At 36.0% G+C, this 12,639-nt stretch overlaps 1 protein-coding gene across 10 annotated transcripts in view; it reads left to right on the top strand.

The window, feature by feature from the left end:
- The window catches only part of USP44 (ubiquitin specific peptidase 44), a 52,861-nt gene extending 41,879 nt beyond the window's left edge, over window positions 1-10,982 (top strand). For all 10 annotated transcript variants that reach the window (XM_025438694.2, XM_025438695.2, XM_025438692.2 and 7 more), the window contains 4 exons: window positions 2,750-2,945; window positions 5,022-5,130; window positions 8,867-9,072; window positions 10,003-10,982. In XM_025438694.2, the coding sequence (XP_025294479.1) occupies window positions 2,750-2,945; window positions 5,022-5,130; window positions 8,867-9,072; window positions 10,003-10,202 (711 nt within the window). In that variant the 3' untranslated portion in view covers window positions 10,203-10,982. The remainder of the gene's footprint in view (window positions 1-2,749; window positions 2,946-5,021; window positions 5,131-8,866; window positions 9,073-10,002) is intronic.
- The last annotated feature ends 1,657 nt before the right edge of the window (window positions 10,983-12,639 follow it).

Here is a 12,639-nt window from a genome sequence, read left to right as displayed (position 1 = left end):
TCTGAGGGATTGAGAAGAGAGGGTTTAACTCCACAGAGAATAGATTTGAAGATGCTGCTGTACTGGGAATGGATTTTAGTAATCTCAGGATCCAAGAAGTAGCCCTGGAGGACTTTTTTTCTATAAAACCAAAGGGGTATAAGATCTGAAAACTTAAATAGGGAAATTTTAAAGTAAATAAATACGATTTCATTGAGAAAAATCCTGAATGGTTTCCTTTATCTTAATTACAGCTGTAAAAGTTGCCTTGTGAAAAGGAATCACAAAACCAGAATCTCCCATCTAATTAATAGCTCTCTGTAATGAGTGGACTTATTGGTAAACTATTAGTAGGCAAAAGGCTCTCTACTTTTCCATAGCATAGAGCTTAAAATTTTTTCTGTTTTAGGTAATTGGGCTGTTAGGTCATTTCTTTCCCCTTGCACACCTGCCTCTTCTCCTCAGTTCAACTCTCACAGTAATGATACCATCTTTATAGCATACTTTTCTGGAATGTAGCTTAAATATATTTAAAAAAATTTTTTTAAAGCTCATCATGGGGCTTGAACTCAAAACCTGAAATCAAGAGTCACGTGCTCTGTGGACTGAGCCAGCCAGGTGCCCCTGTAGTTTAAGTATTTCAAATATAATTTTCCTTAGAGTTTATCTGTGACACTTATTCCACTTAATGTTTCAGCAATGTAAAGATTCTACATTGTGCCATTTAGCAAGTAAGAGCTGTTTCTTGTGTTGCATGCAATTTTATTTTTCCATCATTTTTATACGGAAGTTTAAAATGCACTATTAATAGGAGTGCCTGGCTGGCTTAGTCAGTAGAGCACGTGGCTCTTGATCCTTGGAGTGATGAGTTCAAGCCCTACATTGGGCACAGAGCCTACTGAAAAAGTTAAAATGAACGATTATAAGTAGAAGTAATTTATACTCCTAAAAAAACCTATATGATACAGTAAATCTATGCAGTAAAAGAGAAATCATCCCCTTGTCCCATAACCCCACAACTCACACATAAAACTATTAATATTTTGGTATATATCCTCTGGTTTTCCTTCTCCTGTAGATTAAATTTTTTTATTTAAAGTTGTATATTTATTTTAAGTAAACTCCGTGTGGAGCCCAACATGGGGCTTGAACTCAAGACCCCAAGATCAAGACCTGAGCTGAGAGTCAGGCACTTTAACCAAGTCACCCACATGCCCCTATCTTCTGTACATTTATATTTTCTCCTTCTGTGTGGTCATGATGAATTTACCTGATTTTTTTTCATTATTAATGTAAAGGTCATTAAAATATTTGATATTTTTTTTACAGCATGTTAATGTCCATTATATGTAGAGACCATAATTTAGTTGCCCATTCCTGCATTGTTGACTTATAAACTATTTCCACTTTTTCTGTTATTATAATGTCACAATACATTTTTTTCTAACAATTTCATTAAGACAGAGTCCTAGAAGTAAAATTACTTGGTGTCAGAAGTTAAGACTTTTGATACTTGACTACAAATTTCTTTCCAGAAAGTTACTATTTTCTATTTCAAGTAATGCAAGGTGCTGATGTGCTTATTTTTCCCTTTATGGATGACTTGAAATTAGCCAAAAACTGGCATAATAATTTTTATTCTCTTCCCTTCAGACACATAATAAACTCTTAGGAAACTGGAAACCAGTCATCCAAGGAGATTCAGATGATTGGTTCCTGGAATGGCTTCTTCTTTCTTTTTTTTTTTTTATTCAAGAAGCTGTTCTCAAAAGGTTAAATCCCTGCCCAATGAGTTTCCAAACACCAAGAGTATTCTTTTCTTTGTGTCAGTTTGTTAAATCTAGAATCTGCATTAGACATGGCTTATTTATTTCATTGCCTGTTCCAGGAACCTCTCTTTTATAAAAGAGTTTAGTAATGTATCATGTAGGGATTCTTAGATCTATAGAGTCTGTCTTCAGTTTTGTGCAGTGTTTGTTGGCATTAAATCCTGCTGAGTGCTTCACTGGTTAAAACTGCCCCATGTTCTTCGTGGTTCCTGTATTTGATGAAGATTTTAATGTAGTGACGTTTGCTTTAAGTGATAGTATGACATCATTTACATTAAACGTCTTGTCTTTTGAAATTATCAGTTGGTAGGTATCCAATATATATAAAAATATACAAATAGTATTTTGTTTGTATCATGGTTAAAAAGCTATAGGGATTTGGGGGGAGAAAATTAGTGGAAGATGAGGAAGGAGAAAGGGCAAAATACAAGGCTAATAATCTAAACACATTAAATGCATGTAAATCGGTTTCTTTTTTTTAAAGATTTTATTTATTTATTCATGAGAGAGACAGAGAGAGAGAGAGAGGCAGAGACACAGGCAGAAGCAGGGAGCCATACTTGGGACTCGATCCCAGGTCTCCAGGATCACACCCTGGGCTGCAGGCGGCACTAAACCACTGCACCACCGGGGCTGCCCATAAATCAGTTTCACACACACACGATGTATACCTAATTAAATGAGTCCACAGGTGTTTGTTTACCTACATTCAGATTTGATTAATGCCTTTGGAGTACATAATGAGTTTAATGATAGTCATCGAAAGGAAAAATTGTAATAATGAAAAAAATTCCTGAAAGTATATAAAAAGCAGATTACTCAGAATTTTGATGGTGCATTTTCAGAAGAAAAGCTAATTCACTGGGAGTGACCTCTAGAGTGAAAGGAGTAAATGTTTTGATGGGATTGTAATCTGAGGAACTAATTATTTTTATTTGCAGGTTACATGTCTTGCATGTGACAACAAATCAAATACCATAGAACCTTTCTGGGACTTATCACTGGAATTTCCAGAAAGATACCAATGCAGTGGAAAAGATACTGCTTCCCAGCCATGTCTGGTTACAGAAATGTTGGCCAAATTCACAGAAACTGAAGCTTTAGAAGGAAAAATCTACGTATGTGACCATTGTAACAGTAAGTAGAGACTTTATATTGAGAGAAAGCTGAGAGATATCCTGAAAGCAGTTATGGAAGTAAACTTTGTTGGTTCATCAAAAGAAACTGGGATAGATATTTCTACTTTATAATTGGCGCTGGTGAACTATGTGTTTGTTTTCCCTTATTGATGACCTTTAAACTTTTTTGATCTCATAGTCAATTATGGAAAAGATTAATAAGAAATTTGAACTTAATATGTGAGGCAGAATAAAGAGGCAATAGGGAATAGTAAAAGGAAAGCATGGTATTTAGTACTAAATAAAATGTTTGCTTTATGAGTCCTTTTGCTATCTATACAGTCCTTTTGATATATAGATAATATACATATATAAGTGTGTATATGCATATACATATACATATATATGCATATATATATTTATTAAAGGAAATATATAGCTGGACTGCTGCTATGGAGATTGGCTTCATAAAAACAAAGATTTAGTCAAAAACCATCTGCTATCTCTTCTATATTCATTATTCTAATTGCTATGGATAGAAATAAAACACCTTCAAGGTGCTCACATACCTAATGGAAGAAACAGACAATTAAGATCTATTATGAGAAATTTTCTACTAGAGGTGAACCCAGGAACTCAGCACTGGGGGGTTGAAATAGTAATTTCAATTAAAGGAAAGCATCAAACTCCAGGGAAATTGTGTATGAAACTATGACAGATCTGCTGTGTCTTTTTGGTATCTTTATCTTCTCTATCAGTATGCATGTGGTATCTTAGAATACCAGGTATTCAGGTGTTCTCTAATTTCCATGTTTGAAAAAAAGGATCCTGGATCTTAGATACTAAACTTCAAAGGTAATATAAAAGAAATATTGGATGTTCCAGCACTGAAGAAATGTCACATCAATTGATGTTTTTTTTAGAATGCCTTCTATTAACATTTTCTGAGTGCTAATATGAACTCTGTGATAAGTAGCCTAAGATTTATAATGTTTGAAAAAAACCTTTATCAAATTCGAATGATGAAGTAATTTTTTTCTTGGACATAAATGTGAATGGTTCTAGATGCCTCCAACACCAAATCTGGGAATAGAAAGATATTATGAATGAATATAGAATATGGTTTTATAACCTGTTTCTATGTGTTTACTGGGTTTACCAAATAAAGTCCTATAAGAGCTGTTATAATTTAATACATAAAGGCAAATGTTTAAAATTATAAGTCAGGGAGTTGACATCACGTATATAGCCGTATTTGAGGCCATACATTCAGGGAGGTGATCCAAAAGTAAGTCTAGGACATTAAGCAGCACAGGAACAGGAACAGCACAAGTCTCAGGAACAGAGACCTGGAAGACAGGATACCTATGGCAGGTGGAGATGGCTTAGAAGACAGCCTCCTGGGAGACTAATTCCACCTTAGGAGAAGCAGCTGCTGCTGTGGCTGGAGTCAGAGCTCTTGTATACGTTGAAGGACCGCTCCTGGGTGTCCAGAGCAAGCTCTGGTAAATAGTGCCCCAGCCAGAAGCTTTAGGTAGACCTCTAGAGAAGCAGAAGAGACAACAAAACAGAATCCCAAGTGCCACTTGTTTAAGATCTGGTATGAAAACAGCAAAAGCAAGACACTGAGGGAGGCCTCAGGCTCTGAGCTGGAAGAGGACTGCTTTATCAGGAAGTAGGAAAGAATATTCTGAGCTATTAAGGGCCCACCCCCACTGGAATTCCAATTTCCCTCAGTAAATGAACTGACCATGATATTTTCAAAGAATTTGGGAAGAGTATATTAAAGTATGTTTAGGGAAAGTTTTAACTTTTTCTTTAATTGGAATAGTCAAATTCATTTTTAAATATTACAGCACTAGATCATTCTGTTGCCTTATTTGTAGGAGTATATTAAATCAGATACTTAATTGTTTATGTGTCTGTCTGCCTAACTAGCTCTTAAATTGTGTGTGTTTGTACTTACAAGTTTTTTGAGAACAAGGCCATGTCTTTATCTCTAGCGCAGTATAATATGTTTCTAAAGTATCTAAAGTCCACTCAGCATTTCTTTGTATTTTTAAATTTGATTCTTATTCTGTCTTTGATGTCACAGCAAAGCGTAGAAGGTTTTCTTCAAAATCAGTTGTACTCACAGAAGCACAAAAACAGCTTATGATTTGCCACCTACCTCAGGTTCTCAGACTACATCTCAAACGATTCAGGTCAGTAGTAGTAATATTCCAACTACACACTTCTTTTGTTTTAAAGATTTTTTTATTTTTAAAGTAATCTCTGTACTCAATGTGGGGCTTGAATTTACAATCCCAAGATCAAGAGTCTCATGCTCTACTGAGCCAGCCAGTCTCTCTTCCAACTATACACTTCTCATTTAGTCATTCCTTTTGCTTATAGTGCTTCAAAACTTAACACATGATGAAGCAGATTTTAATAGTATAAATTCGGCTAGCAGATGACTTAACATCTATCTACTTCTGGGTTTTTTTTTAAAGACAAAGAAATTCTGTCATTATCTCTAGCCTTGACTCATGGACACCTTCCGTATTCAATAAGAATACCCTGGTTAGCTTCCCTGGATTGACGATGAGTAGACCCTTCACATTTTCTGCGTAGTAATATTATTCTTGCAAACTTCTGCTTATAGAGTTTAATATTCAGCATATTTTAGGTATAAAAGTTTAAAATTTTTAACTTAAGAGTGGCCCAACTGCTTCATTCTTGGACGATATCTAAGGTATTGTATAGTTCAATTCAGAGCAGTTAACAAAAACAAAAAATCTCTAGTGTTCAGAAACAGGTGAATTAGTTTGCATAACTATTGGTTAAGCAAGGCATATGGATTTTCACACCTTGAAATAACTACGTTAACCTTAGAGCTTATTCTTAAGTTACTTTATGTGCTGTGATTTGAAACTATTGAAATCATGTTTTTCACACATTGGTTTTTGGTTTGTTTAAAGTTTCTTTTTTTTAATTATTTTTTTAAGATTTTATTTATTTATTCATGAGAGACACGGTGGGGGGTGGGGGGCGCGGGGAGAGACAGAGAGACAGAGAGACAGAGACACAGGCAGAGGGAGAAGCAGGCTCCATGCAGGGAGCCCAACATGAGACTCGATCACACCCTGGGCTGAAGGTGGCGCTAAACCACTGAGCCACCCAGGTTGCCCTAGACCATCCTATTTAAAAGTAGCACCACCTAACCCTCATTACATTACCTATTTTTGTTTATTTATTTATTATTTTTTTTAAGATTTTATTTATTTATTCATGAGACACCGAAAGAGAGGCAGAGACACAGGCAGAGGGAGGAGAAGCAGGCTCCATGCAAGGAGCCCGATGCAGGACTTGATCACATCTGCCCTGAGCCAAAGGCAGATAGATGGTCAACTGCTGAGCCAACCAGGTGTCCCTTATTTTTGTTTAAATGGTAAAACCCACTATCTGCAATTAGTAGTTTATTTACTTATTTCTCTCCCTCTGGCAGTAATGACAGGGACCTTGTCTATTTCACCTGTATCCCAAGGCCCAGAACTGAGCTCTGTGCATAGTAGTTGCCCAACAAATGTTAATTAAGTGAATGAATGGGGCATATACAGAAGGGGGAGCACTTCAGCCCAAGGGAGCAACATGAACAAAGGTATGGAGGAAGGAACAGGGAAGTGTACACAACAAAAGGTTTAGTGAAATCAGGTGAGACCTGTCATTATGCATAAAATCAAGTGGAATGGAAACAGGAAGATTAGTTAGGAGGTTAATTTTGTATTTCATGGTAAGGTAAGAAGGGCCAGGGAGCATGGATAGGTAAGAGCATAAATAAGATTCTGTAAAGATAGAACTGAAAGGATTTAAATTTTTTTTTTTTTTAATTTTTGTTACTTAAAAATTTGCATTGAATTGGCTACTGTAATCTGTTGAAGAGTTCCTGTTCTTTGTAATTGCTGTTGTAATCTGATATTTGAAGCTCTCTTTCGAGTTAAACCTATTTGACTCTATCCCTTTCCGTCTTTTACCCAAAACCTTTTTGACCCTTCATGCGGTATTTGTTACTGATTCAGAGATTTTGTTTATGCTGCCTTTACCACATTTGTCTTTCTCTTTTTCCTTCATTTGTTCAAAAAGCCCTATTGTATTTGCCAGTTCATAAAATGTATAGGATATATAAAAGATAAAAGGGAGAACAGGATTGGGGAGGGGCATACAGGAACCTCTGAAAAAGCATTAAAAAAATGGAACATTCCTAGTACCTTAGTACTACTCCCCACGTGTGCCTCCCAGTCCTTATTCTCCCTTCTCTTTGAAGCAAACCACTATGAACTAGGGAGATGGGGTTTTCTTGTTATCATTTTACTGTATTTCCATCAGCGGGGAAAAAAACCTGGGCACCCAGCTTAATCCATAGGAATGAGTATTGTCTATTTAGGTGGTTTACAAGTGTTTATTTAGCATTATTAGATAATGTCAGGTTTGAATTTTATGGTGAACTGAAATAATCTTTTGAATGATAGGAATTATAGGAATGTGTGTGAAACAAGTCCCACCCCCCCCTCCCCTTTTTTTACATGCTTGGTCTTCCATGTTGACTAGTTAAAGGTACATTGAATATAGGATCTTTTATAGATTTCATGGGGAAGGGCAGCTTGAGTGGCTCAGCGGTTTAGCGCCTTCGGCCCAGGGCATGGTCCTGGAGACCCGGGATCGAGTCCCACGTGGGGCTCCCCGTAGGGAGCCTCCTTCTCCCTCTACCTGTGTCTCTGCCTCTGTGTGTATGTGTGTGTGTGTGTGTGTGTGTGTGTGTGTGTGTCTGATGAATAAATAAAAATCTTTAAAAAAAAAAGATTTCATGGTTAAGTCTTGTGATATGACTCCTACTTCAACAGATAATTTAATTTGCAAGTCTCACCTTTAGTTCCATAGATTTTATATTGTACTAATAGCATTTTCAGTAATTTTGCTTCATAAAACCTTTCTCCTTCTCTACCACTGTTATTTATCATAGCTTCATGTTTTATGCTTTAATGCTATCATATTTTCATCTATGTATATCTGTAGTCTCTTCACCACCGCATACCAAGCTGCATTACAATTTCTTGAACAACACATTATTTTCCCCTGTAGCACCAGCTCATACGATGTGTATGATGAAAACATTGCTTGCTATGCTTTGGTCCAGTATCAGGAAGCATGACCATCAGACTGAGCAAATGACAGTACAGAGGCATTATTTATGTCTGTCCTAGTGAGTATAGTGGAGGGTCCCAGTTCCTTTTTTTTTTTTCCCCTTAGAAGAGCTCTCAAGCGTTCTGAAATTAGAAGTGCGTTGCTTTGTCCTGCTTTTTCCCCAAATCTAGCCAAGAAAGGTCCAGATTATGTCTCACAAGAACAAATTCTAGCTTCTAGGGTAGCCTCCTCATGGTGTGACAAGGCAACAGAGAATTAAAAACCCATTAGTACCTTGAATTAGTATATTAGAAAGGGGAAACTGCTATAGGGCCATAATTTCCTTTGATGAAAAGTTCATTTTCTTCCTATATTATCATCTAACTACAGAAGGCAGATTTTTTTTTTTTTAAGATTTTATTTATTCATGATAGAGAGAGAGAGAGGCAGAGACCCAGGCAGAGGGAGAAGCAGGCTCCATGCAGGGAGCCCGACGTGGGACTCGATCCCGGGTCTCCAGGATCGTGCCCTCGGCCAAAGGTAGACGCTAAACCACTGCGCCACCCAGGGATCCCAGAAGGCAGATATTTTAAAACCTAATCAGACCTGTTTAATAAGCTTAAATTCTTCCATTTATAGCCCACTTCAGCATAAAAAGGATTTTATAATTACATTATTTTACATATGATACTTTGTATTCTATACTGAGGCCTAAGTCTATTATTGTGACTGTCTGAACCTAGTACACTTTTTGATAATTTTACCCTGGTTTGTTCACAGGTGGTCGGGACGTAATAACCGAGAGAAAATTGGTGTTCATGTTGGCTTTGAAGAAATCTTAAACATGGAACCTTATTGCTGCAGGGAATCCCTGAAATCCCTCAGACCAGAATGTTTTATCTATGATTTATCTGCTGTAGTAATGCACCATGGGAAAGGATTTGGCTCAGGACACTACACTGCCTACTGCTATAATTCTGAAGGAGGTATAGATGGGGAAAAGTATTTTATCTTGGGTCAGACTTGGAAGATAGAATTTAGGCTTTATGATTTCTAAATTGGCCACTTAGTGAAGCCACATGACCTTTTGTTTTTTTCCAAGAATACTTCTGCAGTTAATAAAAAAACAAGAATTTATGCAGAAAATGGGCTATATTCTGCAGGATAGTAGTTTTGACTTTCAAAGGCTATAGCGATAGGATAATAAGGATGGTCACATTAATGAAGTCAGTGCTATCTTACAAGCACATTTCTAAGGGCAAGTCCTCTATTCACTGATTTCTTCTAATTATCTTTGTTAAACAGAGCATCTAAGTGAACTGGGGAATCACATATTTAGAATAAACTCTGGGTTCAGGTTTTAACAAAACTCACTTTCCCTTACTGCCTCCATGGACCTTCAAGGACAGTCTTCATAGGTAGCACAAGTGATTTAGGTTTCACTTTTTATCTCCCCTTTCCTTAACTACTGCTGAACGAAAACTGAGCCTCCCCGTTTGTACCATTTCCCCTCACCCAGAAAAGGGGCGTGGACAGAAAGCCCACATAATCTATGAAGGCAATTAATTTAACAATGAACTACCAAGAGTAAGTTGTACATTATTTGTTTTACGGTATGATTAGCAGCAGAAGCATTAACTGGCAAGATTATACCTAGAATTAAAGGTCGTGTCAAGTGAACTAATCAGATTTTTAAACTTCAGATTTACTTCTAGAATAAAGGCAGACAATTCCAGAATAACATACAGCCCAAGCTGTATTTCTCAGTAATAAAAGTGAATTGGCTAGATAATTATTTTCTCCTCAAAGAAACTTAACTCGCACTGAAACTAATACCCCTAAATCCATTTTAATTTATACTTGAAACTTTTAGTTATTTTATAAACCCTAAGGTATATTTCTGTGCTTCACTCTAGGGTTCTGGGTACACTGCAATGATTCCAAGCTAAGCATGTGCACTATGGATGAAGTATGCAAGGCCCAAGCTTATATCTTGTTTTATACCCAGCGAGTTACTGAGAATGGACATTCTAAACTCTTGCCTCCAGAACTCCTGTCTGGTAGCCAACACCCCAATGAAGAAGCTGATACCTCTTCTAATGAAATCCTAAGCTGATCCAAAGACAGTGGGGCTTTCTTCTTGTGATTTTATATATACTTTTTAAAAGGGCTTACAATTTTGAGCTTGTTTTTTTACCTAGGAATCAGTGCACTGTTTATACATTTTGTATCTACAACAAAGCTCTTTTTACAGAGACAAGATTAGCATAAATATGTACTATCAATGACAGCAAGTAACTTTTTTCAAGTACTTCAGAGTTTTAAACTTTGTGTTTACTTCAGACTGGCATTACCTTTTATATTTTGATGTCTAAATTGGCTCAGATCATGAATTTGTGCAATCTTTTACCGAAGTTCAGGTGGCATCATTTTATATTTATCTTTTGTAGGTATTTTCTATACAAATTCTTAATTAGATACTTTCTTCACTGATAGTCATACCAAAAAAAATTTCTTTCAGGCCATTTGCATACCTGAAGTTACTTTTGCCCCTTGAAGGGAGTTAAACTACTACATTCATTGTGAACTATCAAAGTATCACCTAAATACTCAATTACACTAATTGATATTCCTGACGCTTTGTGTGTTACAGGGCTCAGAATAGACATTACTTTGGCTAATGGAACTTCTATTTTTCCAAAGATTTATTAAGATTTAATAATTGTTCTTTATTTGGCATGGTCCAACTTTATACATGAAAATGACAGCTTTATAAATAGTATGTTTAAATTACTTCAGTACTGTTGACATGAAAACGATGGCTGGGATTTATAATGATGATTTGGCAACAAACAGGTTTGTCCAGAATCTAATAAAGTCTTACCAAAAATCTGAATTCAGCAGTGTATTATGATATATAAGTACCGTTTAACTTGAATAGTTCATTTGATATGTTTAACATTAATCTCTTAAAAAGCTTTGTACCACATCCTACCTTGAGATTTTTAAAGGAAGAAATCTTGAAGAGATAAAAATTGCATAGGACAGAGAAAATAATTGTTCAAAATTGGCAACTGGGCAACATGTTCAGCATCTCTTATTTCTAAATAACTAAAGGCTTGGACAACTTTTGCTCTGATTATGTGAAGACTAAGAACCTCAGATAGTCAAGCACTGGGCCCTTACTTTATAATAGAGTGCAAGTTTAGGTAATTTTTTAAAATATAGCATGACACACTCTTTGCTCTTCCCTAATAATCTCACTAGATCTCTTTAAAATCCTACTGCTGCTAATTATCCACTAACCTCTATATATCAGCTATTTAACATTTTAGCTCAGTTTTAACCACTGGAAGATCTTTTTTTCCTTTTTTAAATGGGTTTTCTTGCAGGTTGAAATTTTTTTTTTTTTTTAAGATTTTATTTATTCATTCATGAGAGACAGAGAGAGAGGCAGAAGCAGGCTCCATGCAGGGAACCCGACGTGGGACTCATCCCAGGTCTCCAGGATCACACCCTGGGCTGAAGGCAGCGCTAAACCGCTGAGCCACCCAGGCTGCCCGCAGGTTGAAATCTTAATGAAAGATGATATCCTACAGAGTGTTATTCTCTGCTAGTAATCATCTATTAAGTTTAAGCTTGAAAAGGACCTTTGTTAGCAAATTTTCCTTAAATTTCAAAGAGCAAGTTATTGGGCAGCTGATCGTGAAGTGCAATGAGAATTTATCTTTGAACAGACAAATCATTTATGCCAAATATATAGCTTGAGTATTAAATGGCTTGGAAGTTTAAAAAATCGTTCATTTAAATACCTATGCAAGTTGTTACCTCAACTGTTAACATAATTATACCTCATTAAAGATTTATGTGTTCAAGATACTAGAGTCTAGCCTTTTTTAACTTTAAGGATTACTTTATACGTGGGTTAACTGCTGTATACTCTAGCACCTAATTTTAGGGACATAATTTTAAAACCACTCTGAAAGCTTTGCTGTTTATAATAGTATAAGTTGCTTATTTCAGTACTTAATTTCAATATAATATATGAAAGAAAGTGCCTTAGGCTTTTACTTTTTAATCCCTCAAACCCAAAACCTATGGGGGAGGCTGTGTGTGTGTGAGAGGTCAAGAAGGTATATGAGAACTCTACTTGCTGTTCAATTTTGCCACAAACCTAAAATTGATATAAAATTAAATAGACTTAAGACAAAACTAAAACTTAGCCAATGAACAGAAACTTAGATTTCTTATTGTGTATCTCAGTGTAGACTTCTACATTCAGCTAAGTTGATCTAACAAAAAACAACATGTTTTGGTTGTAAAATAATTTACTAAAGGCACTATTTGTTAAACATCAAACTAATAATTTGTTACCAAAAAGGTACATCATTGTAAACATGACAAAATGATTTCAAGAGATACATGGCTAGTAGGTAAACAATACAATTTTAAGTGACAGCTTTCCTATTTACAAGATCATATTCCTTCCAGCTCTTCCAGGGGCTTGCAAGTGATGCTACTGCTTGTGACAGTTACCTGAGAGGGGAGCTTGG

Source organism: Canis lupus, chromosome 15 (assembly GCF_003254725.2).
Source record: "Canis lupus dingo isolate Sandy chromosome 15, ASM325472v2, whole genome shotgun sequence".
Taxonomy (NCBI): domain Eukaryota; kingdom Metazoa; phylum Chordata; class Mammalia; order Carnivora; family Canidae; genus Canis; species Canis lupus.
The sequence above is the reverse complement of the archived record's forward strand: the minus strand, read 5'-3'. Positions and strand labels throughout refer to the sequence as shown.